The sequence below is a fragment of the Vombatus ursinus genome, unplaced genomic scaffold (assembly GCF_900497805.2).
Source record: "Vombatus ursinus unplaced genomic scaffold, bare-nosed wombat genome assembly UNPS02014786.1, whole genome shotgun sequence".
In the NCBI taxonomy this organism is placed as follows: Eukaryota; Metazoa; Chordata; class Mammalia; order Diprotodontia; family Vombatidae; genus Vombatus; species Vombatus ursinus.
The window spans coordinates 341,905-361,045 of record NW_020954564.1 but is presented as its reverse complement, the minus strand read 5'-3'; the positions used below and the strand labels follow the sequence as shown (position 1 = coordinate 361,045).

Here is a 19,141-nt window from a genome sequence, read left to right as displayed (position 1 = left end):
GTCTTTGTTTCCCCAGCACCCAGCACAGTGCCTAGCACATACTAGATGCTTAATAAATGCTTGTTGAATGAATAAATAAGATGATCTCTAAGATCATTTTATTTCAATAAGATGATCTCCAAGAACCCTTCCAGTTCCCCTATTCTTTGAACAAGATGAAATTGCCCATGGTTATACAGCAAGTTAATGTCAATGCTTAAAGCCCAATTTCTCCTTCTATTTCTGGCATTCTCTGACTCAGTTCCTACTCTACTTAGTGACCAGCTGATTGTGCTTAGGCAAGGCCATTCCTCTCAGAGTTCTAATTTCCTCAACTACACAATGGGGGTAATCATATTTGTGTAGGCCTCAGTTTCTTTTTCTGTAAAATGGTTGGAAGCAATGTGGAATATCAGTAAGAGCACAATATTGGAAGTCAGAGGCAGGAAGGAAACAAAGACAAAAATAAAAGCATTACTAACTCTCAAGGGGCTGACATTCTATTGGGAGTTAGAGGATCCCATTTGAAATCCTAGCTCTGCCACATGCCACCTGTGTAACCTTGAGCAAATCACTTAAGCATTCTGAACCTCAATTTTTCCATCTGTAAATTGATAGAGCTGGACTGAATGACATCTAAGCTGAGCCAGAGCTAACAATATTTGTGCTTGGGGCAGTACAAATCACCCTCAGTAGAGGTATATAAATTATACCCTCAAATCAATTCTTCAAAATGGAGGAGCAGGGTGGTGTTTAATGTTGAACTATTGTAGATGTCCTTTCCTTCTGTCACTCCGTCTCTGCACACTTGGAGAAAGGGGGGCAGATAGGACCCATAAAAAATTCCTTCTCCCTCCTGAGGAGGAGAGGTGGGGACCATTGGTGTAATGGGAGAGGAGGACATAAGTATCTGCTCCCAACATCCTTGTGCTTCAGCAGAGGATCCCCACCCTTTATGTACCTTCCCAGGTCCAGGCCTCACCCACTATCATCGAAAAGGGAGACAGACAGTTTCATCTACTCGTGGACCCATAAAGGCAAAGAGAAGGGTCAGTTGGGTGAGTAGGGGATATGTTAGACCTTGACGTCTTATGCAAGGTATATCTGGCCTCTGGAATGGGTATTGAGCAGCTGGGTGATGTCTTCATGCCTAGAGACCCCTTAGCCTCATCAGCTGCTTCTGCTGAGATGGGCCAACACCGAGGGGGCACTGGAGTTCCATGTCCCTTGGTGTTCTCTCAAGACAGAGTGTGCCAATTTTCTTCAGCTCCCTCCAAACACGCAAATTCCGGGTCTAGGAGTTGGGGGGGGGGGAGCTGGACCCAGAGTTTTACAAGACCCACTGAGTCATCAAAGACAGATTTCTGCCTTTCCTGGTAAGGAGGAAAAGAGGATGAAAGCACCAGGGCCAAGGCTGGACGTCCTAGGAAAAAGCCGACAGGAGGAACAGATACAGATCTGTTCTCTCTACAATTTTGATGTTGACTTTAGAGTTAAGAAGTGCTAAGTGGGCTGGGTGGCAGAGTAGGACCCTTGGCCAGGGCTTGACTGGGACGGAAGCAAGGCTGAGGTCTTCTGGCTGGGGCCAGAGCTCTGGGCGGGGCCAGGGGAGGGCTCCAGCGGTGGCGGCTCCTCCCCACCTCGGGCTGGGACCGTGGGGCTTCTGGGCGGCTCACCGCAGGCAGGAAAGAACGGCCGACCAGGGATTCGACGATACCCGCGGTGGCAGCAGCTCGGGGGGTGCCCCAGAGGCGGAGCGGAGCCCCAGCCCCCCAGCGCCGGGGTACGGGCGCCAGCTGGCGCAGGGCGGGGATAGGGTGGGCGCTGGGGAGAAGTTGGGGAAAGTTTAGTCAGAGTTGGCCTGGGCACCCCCACCCCTGCCCAACATACACATAGTTGGAGGCTCCCGGCCTGGGGCAGAGCAGGGCTCAGAGAGATGGAGCGGAGGTGGGATCTTGGAGCTCCTGGGGATGGGGGAATCCCAATTCCTTCAGAGTCAGGAGAGGTTCACAGAGCCTCTAAAGCTTGGGGGTGGGGGAGTCCTTAGAGTTGGGGTTTGGAAGTGGGATGGATCCTCAAGCCCTCAGATAGAAAAGGTCGCTGGGTGCCCTGAGTTTCTCAGAGAGTGGAGCTGGTAGTGCTAGGGACACCTGGCCCTGTCCCATCTTAGGCTGGCACAGACAAGCCCCCTGGGGAACATCTCCCTGACTCCCCGCATTGGAGTTGACTGAAGACCAACTCCCTCCCCTCTACAACAGCTGGAGGCTGCCCCATGGGTCACCCTGAAGCTTAGCCAGCTGCTCCTGAATATTTTACACAGGCGGCGGGTTGGGGACGCTGTTCCCATGACACTTCCCATCTCCTGTTACCTGCCCGCTAGCCGACCCCTCCTCCCTGCCACCCTTGCTTCCCTACCCGCTTTCCTTTTCTTCCACAGAGATTGAGAACTTGGGCCCAGGCTCCAGCCAGATCTGAGGCCCCTTCCTTAACCTCCAAGAGGCTCAATGAATTAGGACCTCTGCCCCACAGTTTGGCTTCTGAAAAATTGCCCCTCACAACTCCAAACCACCCATCACCCCCACCCCAGGGCAGCAAAGATCTTAGAACCACTACCAACCTCACACTCCAAAGCTGGACCAAGGGTCAAGGGTCTTTCTCCTTCTTTTGTTTATATTTGAACAAAACAGAAGGGAGAACATGTGAGAGGGCTGTTTGTGTGATGACTTGGATCTGTGCTCTTGCTTCCACAAACCTTGTGTGAGGTACCCACAGGTTGTGGTTCTGGGTATATGAAAATAATTGTAAATGTGTATATCTCCATGTATGCAGAATTACATATGTGTATGTCCTCTGTGACTACTTGGGTGTACTTTGCACATCAGCTTTAGCGTAGGATTAACTCTTTGTGTGAATGTGTGCACATGAGGCACTGGATGTAGTTCTTGGCCTCTATGTGCTGTTACTGTGCAGTTAAGAAATGTCAGTGATGGATGTATGTGTTCTCTGGGCCTGTGACTAGAAGAAACCCTTAACCCAATGCCAGGTCACCCCTGCCCCCATTAGAACAAAATGGACCAAAAAGGAGAACCAGTGACCTCTTTGCCCAGCCTTTCATTCACAGGAAACATGTCGCCTATTCTCTTCAAGATGACGCTGAACACCCAGCAGGATCCCCAGACGGTCCTGAGAAGACGATCCAGCACCCCACTGTCCCTATCGCCAAAGCCTAGCTCAGGCCTTTTGGCGCCAAAGCCCCCCAGGAGATCGAATCACCCCCAGCTCTGCCAGTCATCCTCTCTCAATCCCCCCCCTCGGCCTCCCTCGCCTGCCCTGGACAACTGGTCCTCTGACTCCAGTGATTCTAGTGACTCTCTCTACCGTGTAGTGCTACTTGGAGACCCCAGGGTGGGAAAGACCAGCCTGGCAAACCTTTTTGCTGGTATACAGGATCGAGACCTACAGGAACATCAGGGAGGTAAGACCCTCAAGAGAATAGAATGAAACCTCTCGTGGGGGGAGAGGGTACACTATTAGTGAAAGTTTTAAGTTTTAATAGTTTAAAACTTGCACAAAGACTTCTGGAACAAACACCTTGCATTTGTATACAAAAAAGTAGGTATGCGATACGTGCTCATCCCAAAATCACCAGTTGGAATTGGTGAATTGCAGAGTCTCTAGTCCAGCTCAGATCAGAATAGTAATTCCCTCCGTAACTTCCCTGACTGTCCCTGATCAATTTGTCATCCAGTCTCAGACTTGAGGAGCTCCAGTGCTTGGGAGCTCACTGCTCCCACCCCCAGGGACCAGTCATTTTACTTTGAGACAGCTCTGAATGTTGGGAAGTCTTTCCTTCCCCTAAGCTAAAATCTGCCAGTTTCTAGTTCTGCTCTTACTGTTCTACAGAACAAGACCAATCTCTCTTCCATATTTCAAATATGGAAGACAGTGATCATTTCTCCACAAGCCTCCTCTTCTCCGGGTAAAATATCTCCAGTTCCTTCAACTGTGTGGCCTCCAATTCCCTCACCATCTTAGCCATCCTCCTCTGGACACACTGGCTTATCAATGTTCTTCCTAAAATGTGGCATTCAGACTTGAACATAATAGCCCAGGACTGGTCTGACTAGAATACAGAACAGAAGAAACTTCACCTTTCATTCTCTCTTAATGTAGCCTAATCTCTCTTAACGTAGTCTAAAGTCACTCAGCTGGTTTGGGCTGCTAGGCCATGCCATGCTATTAATTCTTAACAAGCATACAGTTCTCTAAAACCTCTGGATCTTTTTCACACAAACTATTATCTAATCATACCTCTCCCAAACTAGATTTGGGCAGTTGATTTTCTGAACCTACTTGTAGGCTCCATTTCCCCCTATTCAATTTAATCTTATTAGAGTTAGCCCACCATTCCAGCCTGTTGAGATCCTTTGGGAGCCTGACTATTGTCCCACTTGTTAGCTATACTTCCTAGCTATATGCTATCTGCAAATTTGAAAGGCATGTTGTCTGTGCTTTCCTTCAAGTCATTAGTAAGCTGTTCAGCATAAGGCCAAGGACAGATTCCTGGGGTATTACACTGGAGAACTTCCTCTAGGTAGACATGGTCTAGTCTTTGGATACAGTTCTGAACCCACTTAACTATACTATTATCTAGATCATATCACATTGACTTATCCAGAGGAATAGCACAGGAGAGACATTATCAAATGCCCTTATGTAATAATTGGATTGATACATTCACATGTAATTTTATTGTTGTTCAGTCATTTCCGGTTGTGTCTGACTCTTCATGACCTCATTTTCTTGGCAGAGATATTAGAGTGGTTTGCCATTTCCTTCTCCAGCTTATTTTTACAGATGAGGAAACTGAGTCAAACAGGGTTAAGTAACTTGCCCAGAGTCATACAGCAATTAAGTGTGTGAGGCCAGATTTGAACTCAGAAAGATGAGTTTTCCTGACTCCAGGCCTGGCACTCTATCCGCTGTGCCACCCAGGTGTCCATGGAATAGGTGGGGGATTAATAAGCTTACATATGATAATAAGTGATATAATTAATTAATATTAATAAAAGGGAGCCACCCAGGTGTCCTCCACAATTCTACTGTCTCTAGGCTAGCGAGCAGCTTTGTCTTAGCCCAGCAAGGAGCAAACAAAGTAGGTGCCCCTTCACATTCCCCCTTCAGTCCAATTGAACCAACATTTTATTAAGTGGGACAGCATAATGTAATGGGAGAAGGACGGAACTTGGTGCCAGGCAAGTTGGCACACACTTTTAATCCCTGCTGCTAGGGAAGCTGAGGCTGGTGGAACCCCTGAGCTCAGGCTATAAGTGGGCTGAGCCAATTAAGCATCTAAACTAAGCAACCCCAGTGTGGTGAGCTGCCTGGGAAGGAGCCACCAGGCTGCCTAAGGAGGGGCAAATCAGTCCAGGTTGGAAACAGAGCAGATCAGAGCTCCCATGCCAATCAGGAGGGGGATCGGACCCTTGAGTGGCCAATGCACATCCAGCCTGGGCAAGGGGGCAAGGTAGGGAGACCCAGTCTCCCCTCCCAAAAAAAGATGTTTCAATACCTGGCCGTGACATACTAGATATGTGATCTTGAGCAAGTCATTTCTCTTCTCTCTGCCTCAGTTTTCCTAACTGTAAAATGGGGGGTTTGAACTAGATGACCACTAGTCTAATGCTCTGATTCTGGTACTTACAATAAGTTCACTTGTGAGAAGTGGAGTTGTAAGAGCATGGTCCCTGATCCATTCCATACATGTGGACATTGAAATAATGTTTAGGGACCTCCACATCCCACAGCCCATTAGCAGCTAAGCCAGCATCTAAACCCAGGCATTCAGGTGCTTTTCTCTGAAGGAAGGCTAGCAAGTTGTAAAATCAGCAGAGAGGGCTAAGGAACCTGTAGTCCAGACTGGGGACGCTAGTGCCCCAGGCAGCTTCATGACTAGCACACTTGTACCCTACAAGTGATCAGGAGCATAAATCTAGGAACTGGGAGTCCATTGGGAGTCAATAACGAGAGAAGCTCAGGTAGGACTGAATTTTCTAGCCCTTACCCTCTCTCAAAGGGAAAGAACCTTGAATTGGGAGGTAGAAGACCCAGTTTTGAATCTTAACTCTGCTATAGACTTAAAGTATGACCTTGAACAAGTCTTTTTCCTTCTCTGTACCTCAGTTTCCCCATCTATAAATTGAAAGGGTTGAACTAGATGTTTTCCAAGGTATCTTCCAGCTTTAAAAATTCTAAAAGAGGTGACCAATGGGAAAGTGCATAGAAAATGTCTTCTTTTACTCTGGGGGTGACCTCATGGACATAGGCCAAGAGAAGCTGAAATGAGGACTCATCCGGCTATTACAGGGCATCTGAACATGAACTTGGAGGAATCAATGCTATGTAGAAATTGAGTTAAATTATGAGACTACTCCTGAAGAGACTAAGGTAGTATAGGAGAGAGTATGCCTTGAGGTATTTGGGGAAATACTTGTATATTGTTCTAATTATATCTTTGAATTAAATATCACTTTGTAAAAAGTAATAAAAAAAAAAGTCTTCTTTTAATTATTCAGTCTCTGCCATGGAAGCCAAGAGCTTCCATCTCTTCCTCTGAGGTCAGCATCACTGTACCGCCAGACCCCACTAAGCCCAGCCTGTCCCCTCTATTCCAGAGGACATGTATGAGAGGACCCTGTCTGTGGATGGAGAGGACATGACGCTGCTGGTTATGGACAACTGGGAGTCAGAGAAGCGGGTATGGAGCAGGGGACATGGAAGGCCTGGGCAGCCTGATGGGAAGCCTCCTGGGAATCCTAGAAGCCTGGGAGCCCCGAGTTTCAGCAGAGCAGACAGAGAGGTCCCCAGGTGTCTGGATACCCAAAATGGAGCTGCCATAGAATCATTTAACATTTCCTGGACCTTAGAACATAGAATGTCTGAGCTTGAACGAACCTTAAAGACCATTTGGCTTAATCCCCTCCTTTAACAAGGGCAAAAACCGAGGCCAAGAGAATGGAAGTGACTTGCCCAAGGTCATACAGTGAGTCTATGGCAGACCCAGAATCAGAACCCAGATCTCTTTAGTCCTGAGCTGAGGTTTTTCCCAATGCACCATAAACCCCTTAAGAATGTCCAACCCCTCCTTCTTGCCCAAGAGAATGAGCATCCTCCTCCTTCACCTGGGAGGCTTGGAAGGCCTCTGAGAAGATGGCTTCACTCTCTTCCCCTGCAGGATGAGAAGAGCTGGCACCGTGATTACTGCCTACAAGTGGGCAGTGCCTATGCGATTGTGTACTCCATCACAGACCGAAGCAGCTTTGAGAGTGCTTCTGAGTTGCGCATTGAGCTCCGAAGGGCCCGCCAAGCAGACAATATTCCTATCATCCTGGTGGGGAATAAGGCAGACCTGGTGCGCTGTCGAGAGGTCTCTGTGGAAGGTGAGGGCAAGGGCCTCAATCTACCTGGTCTGTCCTGCTCTGCTATTATTTCCCCTTCCATCCTTTCTCCTGCTACCACCCTGGAAGTACAATGACCCTGGGCCCCTGGCCCTGGCTGGAGCTAAGCTAAAGTGAAACTATGCCACTGTCAGAGCCATAGCTAAGGTGGGGCAGTTGGGGATTTGTCTATGACAAAAAAAAATCTGTGGGATGTCAGGCACCCTCCTCCCAGGTGACTGTACCCCAAGTAAAGTCCACCTGCCTTTCTTCCCTCAGGTAGCTCCCCAAGCATCAGCCTTATAGTGTTCTCCTCCACGGGCCCTGGTGTCCAAGTTTCTCTCCACCTCACACCCCTAACTGAATTTGTCTTTAAAAGCATATCTGGGGGCACTTTTTCTTCTGCTTGCCCTCTGGGCATTTTTTGTGAAATTTGCCCTGGCACCAAAATTGCTGATTATGGATCTACCTACTATTTTCCCCTCCCTCCCTGCCCTTCTTTCCTTCTTTCTTTACCTTCATGGGATTCTCTCTCCATCCCTACTTTCTCTGTTCCTCTCTGTAACTACTTCTTTCTTCTTCTCCCGCTTTTCTCTCTGCTTCCTCCTTTCCCCTTCTTTTCTGGACCCTGCCTACTTTCTCTTTTTGCTCTTCCCCATACTCATCCGTCTTTTCTCCTTTTTCCTTTATGTTATTCTGTTTCTTCTCCTCTTTCCACTTCTCCCCTTGTTTCTCTTCTCTCCTTTGCCACCCTTTCCCATCCCTTTTCCTCTTCCCTTCTCCTTTTCTGCCTTTTCCCATTCTGTCCTTTCTTCTCCCTCTCCTTGCCTCCTCTCTTCCCCACCTCCTCTCTTCGGTCCCCTTCCTTCCCCTCTAGAGGGTCGGGCTTGTGCTATGGTATTCGACTGCAAGTTCATTGAGACTTCAGCAGCCCTGCAGCACAACGTAGCAGAGCTCTTCGAGGGCATTGTGCGCCAGATCCGCCTGCGGCAGCTGGGCCAGAAGGCAAATGGCCCCCGTCTTCCAGAGCCTCGCCCTAAGAGCCTCAGCCAGAGGGCCCGACGGTTCCTGGCCCGGCTGGCCACACGAAACAACAGGAAGCTAGCACTGAAGGCCCGATCCAAATCCTGCCATGACTTGTCTGTGCTTTGACACGAGGCTCTACCTCACTGGGCTCCAAGAACATAAAAAGGAGAGGGGAAGGACCATCTAGCCTGGGACCAGCCCCAGAGGCTCCCGCAGCTGCCACCCCCACCCCCCATATAGTCACCTCCCTGCTGCACTGAACCAAATAGTTTATCCTCCAGGTATCGTTGATGTTTCCAGCCATAATGACTCCAAATTGGGAGGAGAGGGATTCCCAGGCCTGCAGAGGAAGAGGCAGATTGGAGGGGGGCAGCCCATGTCCAGGGGGATGGACCTAGAAGTACTGTTCAATCCTACCAGGCACCTCCTCCTTCACACCCACAAACGGGGAGACCTATGTAGTCTGGGTAATCCCAGAGAACAGAATCCTGGCACCCCTGCTGTGATGTGTATCTGGAGGGAGAGTGCCAATGTTGGGCAAGAGATCCAAGTGCCAGCCCTAAGCCCCCCATGGATAGCAGTGGGCAGCAAGCTGAGGGAGAAGGCTGCTGGGTAGACAGCTCAGGTGGTGATAAATAGGGCCAATGAAACCATCTTTTTTGAGGGGGAGAAACTCCCTAGCTGGAGATAGGATGGGCAGACTTGGAGGAGATAATGCCACCATCTATACCTTTTTGTACTACCTGTCTCACCACCAAGCTATCCAGCCAACTATGGCCCCAGAAGCTCCTGCAATAAACCAGACCTGAGAGGTGTCCCATCCATCAGTTGCTGTGTCTACTCAGAGTCCCATTTTTCCTTCTCTAAGTCAGGCCAGGATTTGAGAGAGAGAGAGAGAGAGAGAGAGAGAGAGACAAGTTAAGGCCTCACTTCTCTCCTTCCTAAGCCTGGTTCCATCAGCAGTGCTTCCCAAACTATACCTCTGGTTGGCCCAGGATACTCAAATTCATCTATTTGGGCAAAAAGAATATGTAGAATTATATCTGTGCATCCGGCTCAGGCTAGAGGAGATGAAGAAAATGTCATATGCCAGCTCCTGTCCTCAACGAGTCCTGACTGATGCTGGGTACAGTTTCATTTCAGTAACCCATTTTTCAGGTCAGAAAAATTCAAGAGCATGTTGCAGCTGGAAGAGACCTCAGAGTATAGATTGTTAGAACAAGAAAGGGCCTTAGAAAGTAGGATATTTGAGTTGAAATTACCCTACCCCCTCATTTCACAGAGAAGAAAACTGAAACTTAGGAAAGGGAAAGATGTGCCCAGGGTCACACAGCAGGTTTGTAGCAGTCTAGAACACCCAACTCCTAGAACCCTGCTTTTTCCGTTATATTATGCTGCCTATCTCCAACCCTAAAGGAAGTTTCTAGGGTTCCCCTCCCTGACAGCCCCAGATGTGGGGAATATTGGAGACAACCCAACATCTGGCTGGTGGGGGTTGGGGAGGGGAAGAAAGGACTGGGCTCTGGGCCAAGATCCAGCTGGCTTGCTCAGGTCAGGTCAGGAGTTTCCAGTTAGAAGGAAGTTGAGAGGCCCCAATGAATTATCTGTCTCTCGTTGGGGTAGGAGTAGGGTTTGTGATATTGTTTGTGTACTGGCTGTAATCCTATCCATAGGGCAAGATTCCTCAATCCTCCATATTTACACATACATACACACACACACACAACACACACACACACACACACACACGCATACACACATCCCATCTAAACCCATCCTAGACATCTTCAACCTAAGTACCTTTCCTGAAATGGCACAAGGATCCTGGCAGCTGCATCAGGCATTCAGACTCCTTGGATGGTTATCCATCCTTCTCACTCATCCCCTCCTCACACATATACAGCAGAAAACTTGATAAGTATCTTAGAACATAGAATGTTTATGACAGAAGGGTCCTTAGAACAGAAGATGTCACCTTGAAGAAAACAGACTATAGAATGTCAATAACAAAAGGGTCCTTAGAACATAGTATGTGTGCTAGAATATAGCTCAGAACACACAACATTAATGATAGAAGGAAGTTTAGAACATAGATTGTTAATAAGAGTTCTTAGAACACAAGATACCAGTTAAAGGGGACCTTAGAATATTAGTGATACAAGGATTCTTAGAACATAGACTGTTAATGAGAGAAGAATTTTTAGAACTTAAGATATCAGCTGGAAGGAACCTTAGAAAACTAGTGATAGGCAGGGAGGTGGGGGTAGGAACCTATAGTCTCAAGGCCACATGTGACCCTCTAGGCCTTTTGACTGAATCCAAGATTTTTCTGTGAAGTTTGGATTCAGTCAAAGGGCCACACTTGAGGACTTAGAGAGCCACATGTGGCCTCGAGATCACAGGTTCCGCCCTACACACACACACACACACACACACACACACACACACACACACTCACACTATCACCTAGCTTGCACAGTGAATAGAGTGTGAAATACAGGAAGACCTGAGTTCAAACACTATCTCAGATACTAGCTGTGTGACTCTGTTCTGTAAAATGTGAATAATAGCACTTACTTCCTAGAGTTGTGAGGATTAAATGAACAAACATATGTAAAAATGCTTTGAAAACCTTAACGCCTCATAAAAATGCTGGCTATCATTATTATTATTATTATTATTATTATTACTTGGAAGGGAACTTAGGATATAGAATGTGACTCATAAAAGGGACCTTAGAACATAGAATGTCAGTGAAAGAAGGGGCCTTAGAGCATAGAATGTCAGTGAAAGAAGGGTCCTTAGAACATAGAACGTCAGTGAAAGAAGGGGCCTTAGAGCATAGAATGTCAGTGAAAGAAGGGTTCTTAGAGCATAGAATGTTAGTGAAAGAAGGGTTCTTAGAACACAGAAGGGACCTCATTACACAGTGTCAGATGTGGAAGAGCATTAGAGCACAAAATATTATAGAATGTAAGAGCCAGAAGGGACTTTAGGACATTGCCCACAGGACAGAAGAGCTGGAAGGACCTTTAGAACAGAGAATGATTGTCCACCTTCCCTGCCCCTCCTCCTCCCCGGCCCCTGGCTGGCCCATCCAAGCAGCCTGAGTTAATAGGGCCAGGAGCCTGACTGAGCCTTCAGCCAGATGGGTGGATCCCAGCTGTAATTGTGGAAAGTTGGCAGGAGACAGCCAGCAGCAGCGGGGAGAATGGAAAGAATGATATCAAACCCAGAAAAATGTAACCCAGATAATAAGCCCAGCAGACCCTGCCTGAGATGAAGGAAGGAATGATGGGCCAACCCACTGACGACTGAAAAGAGTTGAAAGCAAAGGAGTTTTTGAAGCTGAGCAATGTATTTCTCATATCTCCATAAAGGGAAGGCTGGGCAGGCAGCTTTTGAAGGGACCACTGCCTGCCGCAGCCCACCTGGTCCTAGGGTGAGATGTGAAAGTGAGAAGTACCAGCTGAACCTTGCTCCAGGAAGCTGGGGGCCAGCACTTCCTTCTGAGCCCTGACCCCTCAGAGAGAGAATTTCTGGGTTCTTTTAAATGCCCAAATCCCAGATAAGCCAGGGGAATTGCCCTTCTGTCGTCACTGCCACCAGCCCCTGCCTAGTTTCTGGAAACTCCAGAACCCCTCAGCTCATTTGTCATATGTGAGGCCAAGAATCCTTCCCTTAAAATCCATCTGAGACACTTTCTTCTGAAACTAAACTTCACTAGAGAATTATGAAGGAAAGGGAATTAAGAGTGTACAAGGTATACAATGGCTTAGAGATCTTTTGTTTAACCCTCTCTAATCCCAGCTCTACTAGAGACTCACTGTGTCTTTAGGCAAGGATCTTCCCCTCTCCATAACCCAGTTTCCTCATCTTCAAAATTATGGGATTGAGCACCAGGCCTGGAATCAGGAAAACCTGAGTTCAAATCTAGCCTAAGACACTTAATGATCTGTGTGACACTGGACAAGTCACTTAACCCTGTTTGCCTCAATTTCCTCATCTGTAAAATGAGCTGGAGAAGGAAATGGCAAACTGCAGTATCTTTTCCAAGAAAACCCCCAATGGGGTCACAAAGAGTTGGACACTACTGAACAACTATATAACCTCAAAAGCGCCTTGTACTTCGTGTTCAATGCCCTGACAATCTACAATCTAAGGTCCCTTCCAGTTCTAACACTCTGTGATCTTAGCTTCAGCACAGGGAGGTGACTTCTATGCTTTGAAAAGTACTGGAGGGGAGGGGGGACATTGAGGCTTCAACCCCCCAGAGAGGGCAGAGTGAACAGGGAACTAGGGCATACCCACCAACCTTCCCATCCCCCACCAAGGGGACATGACAATTCCTGCAGTAAAGTCAGTCAGTGAAACATTTATTAAGTGCCTACTATGTGCCAGGCACTGTGCTAAGAGCTGGGGTTATAAAAGGAGGCAAAAGATGGTCCTTGTCCTCACCAAGATATATAAGCAGTGATGTCCCTACTATACATGCTCTGTAAGTATGTGTTAGTAGTAGTAGAAGAGTCCTGGTTCTAATGCTTACTAACTTTGTGACTAGTCATTTGACAAGGCTGTGGCTAAGTTTCCTCATCCATAAAATGGACTGAGGCTAAGTTTCCTCAACCATAAAATGGATAGCATGATCCTTACAATATCAACCTCAAGGAGTAGTGGTGTAAAGGACTTTGTAAACCTTAAAGGACTAGAAAAATGTGAACTATTGTTTTAATAATAATAACTATTATTATCATTATTATTATTATATAATTCCAACCAATGCTAAGATCCCCTGGTTTTCTCCCTAAGTGCCTTTACCCAGAAGAGATTTCCCATCTGACCTTGCTGAAAATTGAGCTCTCTTTCTCCAGACGTGATTCTTCCCTTCAGGGTTCAGCCAAAGAGCTATGCCGGCATTCGCCCATCCTTCCCTCCCTATCACCCATCCCCAGTGATAGCAGTTCCTATTTCTCTAGGGTTCCTTCCTTGCAAGGGACAGAACCTGGCCACTTACACCCTGAGATTCAAGGTGCTAAAAAGGCCACACAGCTGTAAAATCTCTTACCTCATGAGCCTGTCCGAGTGTTTGCAATTCCACCCATTAGTCTCTCCCTCTGGGTTAGGGCTCTGAAGGCCCCTGTGCAAACATGTTCTATGGGAATGAGAGCAGGAGTAGGGGTGGGGGTCATTAGACCCTGTCTGAAATTTTGGTTCCAGTTCTGGCTACCACATTTTATCAGCAACATTGATGATAATGACTCCCATTTGTAAACAGTACTTTACTGTTTACAAAGTTTCTTCACAACAAATCTAAGAGAGAAAAGACAAGTGTTATATCCACTTCATTTTACAGATGGGGAAACTGAGCTTTTTGTGAGTGTTAGAACCAGATCTCCATTCTAATCCAATTCTCCTAACTCTTTAAGTCGCACAGTGTAACAGGGGGTGGGGAACCTGCAGCCTCAAGGCCACATGTGGCCGCATTAAGACTGAGGAGGCCTGAGTTTGAATCCCAACTTTGCCAATGACTAGCTGTGTGACTTTGGGTAAGTCACTTCATCTCCTTTGTCTCTGTCTCCTCAGCTGTAAAATGAAGCCTTGAACTAGTTCGTCTACACTGGATCCCTTTCCACTCCAGCAATTTATGTTTCCATAAGTCACTCCCACCTCTCTGAGCCTCAGTTTCCAGTCATGTAAAATGAAAATGCTAATACTTGTACTACCTAACACACAAGGCTGTTTTAAGAAAAACATTCTTCAAACTTTAAAGTGCCACACAAATATAATCTGGCACAACAGCAGTGCACTGGTGGTAGTAGCTGTAGTTTTTACTCCATCACACTGTCAGAACCTGGAGCATGTTGGGGGCCAGGGCATTGCCGGGATGAGGAAACCAAGGGCAGAAAAGAGGGACACCCTCAACAAAGGAGAAGTATGAAGGAGGAGGCTTTTCCTCTGTGGGGTCCCAAGGTTTGCCCCTGAGGACTTCAGCAAATCTAAGGGCAGGACTTTCCATCCTGAAGGGATGAGAACTGTTATGGAAAAAGTGATAAATCTCTGGACCAACGAATGTCTCCCCAGGGCCCCTCACACGCCCCAGGGCCTGTCTCACTCCTTGCTACTGGGAAGAGTTTGCACGTCCTCAGCAGAGTTTTTATCCTGGTCTTAGTGAAGTTTGGATTTGGAGATTTGGATCAAACCAGTCACCCAGCTCCACCCTAAATTTCCCAGAATAGGGAGGATGGGCCACCAGAGATCCTTCAAAACGACAAATAATCCCAAACCCTCTTCTAGGGCATCTCATTCTTTTCACTTCACCAGGACATTTTTATTACTGGCTTAGCCCTGGCCTGTCCCCCAACCCCATTGACCCTAGATCAGTGTAAGTCTTGGGGCCATCTGTGGTCAAAGGAACCTTGGATCCACAAGCCTAGGCAGAGGGTTAGGGGTCAGAATGGAACCCAAAAAAGGAACAGCAAACAAGAAAAATCTATCTTCCATCTCATCATCCTGGGAAGAGCTGACAGGGAGCCAGCTGCCCAGAATGGAAAGTTTGCTACCTTGAGGGAGGGGGCCAAGGCTGGAGAATTCATTGACTGAGAAGGGGAATGGGGTAGAGAGTAGAGTGGGTGGAGAAGAGCAGTAGATAAAAGGTAGTTTGCACCAGTTCAGCCCTGGACCTCCAGGGAGTTTGTGGAAGGAAACACAGGGTCCAGCGAGTTGGCCTTTCTGTAGGGAGACACTACTTCCTTGCCTAGCCCTCTGCTCCTCCCCCTTCCCCCTCTCCCTAGCTCTCCTGAGCTCTTTCCACTCATCTGGGCATCGTCAGCTCCTGGATCAGGGTAGTTGGCAGCCTCTGAAATTAAGTGTGGGCAGGATTTGAGGTGGGAAGACATGCAATGTCTGAGAATCTCCTAGCATCGACTAGATGTAGGAGAAAGGTGGAGTGTGTAGAAAAGAACAACAGACTTAATCAGGAGACCCAGGTTTGAGGAAAGTCTTTGTCATTAACTAGCAGGAGTACTACCAGGGACCTCGGTATCACTTTGGGCAAGGAGTGCCACCTATGTTAGCTTCAATGCCTGCATCTGTATAATGGGGTAATAATCCCTGCCTCCCTCACATGGCAAATGAGGACCCAATTTTATATGAAGTGTGTTGTCAATGTAATATAGTATGAAAGGCCATAAGACTTTAAAACTGAAATATAAACGTCAACTCTTATTACTCACTCCAGAAAGACAGCTAATGCTCAGTTCCAACTTCACATATAAAGAGGATGACTCTTGGGTCCCTTGAGAGTCGTTGGATATGCCTTATTCACAATGTCCTTGATTTTGCCTACATTTTCCCACACTCCCTATGAAATGACATTGAGAGAAATGATTATTAATAATCGATTAGTGGCAATGATGGGGATCTAGGATTTTTTCTCTGTCTCCTCATTCAAAGCCTAGTCCTGGTGAAGGACAGGCAGATGACAAGATTGGTTTAACATTCTCCTCAATCTTGAGTGGGACCCCACCCAATTGGGAAAGCTTAGTTCTGATTAAAAGATAAAGGCTATCTTTATCTAGGTGAATTCCAGCCCATTGTTTAACTACAAAAGTAGTCTCGGTGAAGGATAGATCCTTCCGTATAGCTTGCTGGGGATGGAACGATCTGGGTAAGGAGATGAGTCTCTTTGTCTAAGATTGACCCTGTCAGAGTCACATCAACCCCAGCCCCTCATTAGAATAAGCCTACCTCTCATTATTATAACATCCATTTTCTCATTAATTGTTAACCAATCAGAGTTGATTTCCTCCTGTCAGGAACACCCACTCTCCAAAAGTATTTAAACTTTCATGGGGCACCCAAGGTTGGTCTTCAGTTTATGACAGAAAACCAGTGACCTCAATCTATTAATTATTTGCTACTCATAATTAATAAGCTGATCATTAATTACCCAGAAATTGAGTCTCTCAGACTTTCCAATCTTCACAACATTGAATAGCTGTGTGAGCTTGGACAAGTCACTTTCCTCTCCAGACCTCAATATCCTTAGCCAAATAATGAGGAGTATGACAATGAGAGCTATGAACAACAAAAAGAGTGGGGGGGGGGGGGGGGATCTTTTTCTTTCTTTTTTTCTATCTTTCTTTTTGTGTGTTGGAGGCAAGAGAAAGATCAAAGAAAGAACAGGACCGCTTCTAGGGGTGGATGGGATAATAACAGATCCTGGAGAGAAGGCAAAACAACTCAAATTTTATTTTTGCCTCTCCTTCCTCTACCAAAGAGAACCATCTTTGAATTGGGAAGGATTGAACAAAAATAACTAATAAGATGGGAACTCCATCAGAGAGTCCTTTTTTTAGGTTGACATATTCCATAAATCATTACTCCTTGGATTCAATTCAATTTTAGCATCCAGGCCAATCTTAGATAGGCAGTCTCCACAAGGTTGTTGTTGTTGTTCCGTTGTTTTTCGATCATGTCCGACTCTTCGTGACCCTGCTTTGGGTTTTCTTGACAAAGATATTTCCTTTTCCAGCTTATTTTACAGATGAGGAAACTGAGGCCAACAGGATTAAGTGACTTGCCCAGTGTCACACAGCTAGTAAGTGTCTGAGGCTGAATTTGAACTCAGGAAGATGAATCTTCCTGACTCCAGGGCCAGCACCCTATCCCTGCACCACCTAGCTGCCCTCTACAAGGTTGCTCCAGGTCAAATACACTCTGTACATCATAGATGACCAGCTCTCATTGGTCTGTTTTATTGGTCTGGTCAACCAGTCAACCAGATAATTCGTTATTACTATTATTCCTTAAGAAGAAGAAGAATGGTAAATTAGCATTTATACAGTACTATTTAAGATTTGCAAAGCACTTTACAACTATTTCATTTGATCATCACAACAACCCTGGGAGGTAGATGTTATTATTACTTTCATTTTACAGATAAGGAAACTGAGGCAAACACAGAGTCACAAAGCTAGTAAATGTCTGAAGAAATATTTGAACTCATGTCTTCCTGACCAGAGGTCCAGGGCTCTATCCACTGCACCACATTAACTCAAAGCAGTAGGCAAATCTATTTAATTGAGCAGCCTAGTGAGTAAGGTGTAGCCAGGTGGCATAGTGGATAGAGCACTGGACCTGGAACCAGGAAGATTCATCTTCCTGAATTTAAATCTGACCTCAGACCCTTACTAACTGTGTGACATTGGACAAGTCATTCAACCCTGTTTGCCTCAGTTCCTCATCTGTAAAACTGACTGGAGGAGGCAATGGCAGACCATTCCAGTATCTTTGTCAAGAAAACCTCCAATGGGGCAGCAAAGAGTCAGACACAACTGAAACACAGTGAGTAAAACGATGAGAAAGGATCCCCCACGTACTCATAGGGTCTACTCTTCCGCAAGTTATCACACCACCAGTAGGAGAGGGTATTCACACAGAGAACACATGTGACATGACACATTCATGGAAGGCACACAGATACACATGTAGGAACATGTTTGGCCATGGCATATTCTTGACTTGACTGGGACAACTCACACCTCCAAAGCTACAGACCTTTGGTAACATCGTGACACTATTCTCCATTGCATTTCCTCTACCGGACATCTCCATTGGTTTTATAGTCATCATTCTGTCCTCTGTTACCATCTGCTAGACTTCAGCTCCTCTTTGGGGCCAGATTCAGCTTCCCTTTGCTTCCATTTGTGGCTAATCAATAACAACAACAGCAACAGCTGGCAGGACCTCCTCCCTGCCAGACTAAGGTTAAGTCTTCCCTTCAGACCCAACCTTGCCTATTCTGACTACTTCAGTCTAACTCAAACCTGAGTTATCATCAGAAATCATACCACCTGCTCCTAGCAAATGTTTCCACGGCTCCACATTAGCAAACTGCAAAGGAGCTGGGTGAAGCTGTGTTGGGAAGGTTGTTTTCAATCCCTGAGCACATCATGCCTTCTTGTTCTTTGTAAACCATAGGGTTGGGCTGGGTGGAGACAACTGCAAAGGGCTGTGCAACTTTGCCCCACTTAGCCAGGAGCAAAATGGCAAAGGCTTTTTTTTTTTAACTTCCTGACTTTTTATACAACGTTTTGACAGCATTTGGCATGGGTTTCTCTACATAAATATTTGTGAAACACAGATCTGATCATTCAATTAGGTCTGTATCCTCCTGACTATATTAGGCTACTTCACTGCCTTCCTTGAGTTCAAGTCACCTTGTCTGGACAGGCCTCATGACAGAGCACTGAGAGATCTGGCAGGTGTGATTATGGATCTGTTGTGTCACTGATCTTTGGAAACTTGTGGAGCACAGGAGAGTGCCACAGGATTGGAGATGAACAATGTCCCAATTTTCAAAAAAAGGTTGATGCCTTCAAGCCATTGACCTTGACTTCAGCTCCTGGCAAAATTCTAGAATGCATTATTAAAGGGATAGTTGTTAATGAAGATACAGAAAAGCAAGTGGTACTGGCACACAATGAACAGCATGGGTTCATTATGAACAGATCATGCCATACTAATCCTCTTTGACGGGGTTATTACACTTGTAAATCAGAGAAATGCCACAGACAATCCAAAACTTGGATTTCAGCCAGGCTTTTGATAAAGGTTCTCAATGTTACTCTCCTGGACAAAATGGAGAACTGTGGACTAGGTAAAGAGTAGTTCAATGGAGTCATAACTGATAGAGTGAC

General features: G+C 46.4%; 1 protein-coding gene across 1 annotated transcript; it reads left to right on the top strand.

Annotated features, from left to right (window-relative positions):
• Positions 1 to 1,660: 1,660 nt before the first annotated feature.
• On the top strand, positions 1,661 to 9,261 carry LOC114046826 (GTP-binding protein REM 1-like). Its single transcript, XM_027867359.1, has 5 exons — positions 1,661 to 1,762; positions 3,127 to 3,454; positions 6,654 to 6,736; positions 7,214 to 7,418; positions 8,293 to 9,261. Exons 2-5 carry the CDS (start codon positions 3,127 to 3,129, stop codon positions 8,565 to 8,567), a joined length of 891 nt encoding a protein of 296 aa, XP_027723160.1. The 5' UTR covers positions 1,661 to 1,762; the 3' UTR covers positions 8,568 to 9,261.
• Positions 9,262 to 19,141: the final 9,880 nt, after the last annotated feature.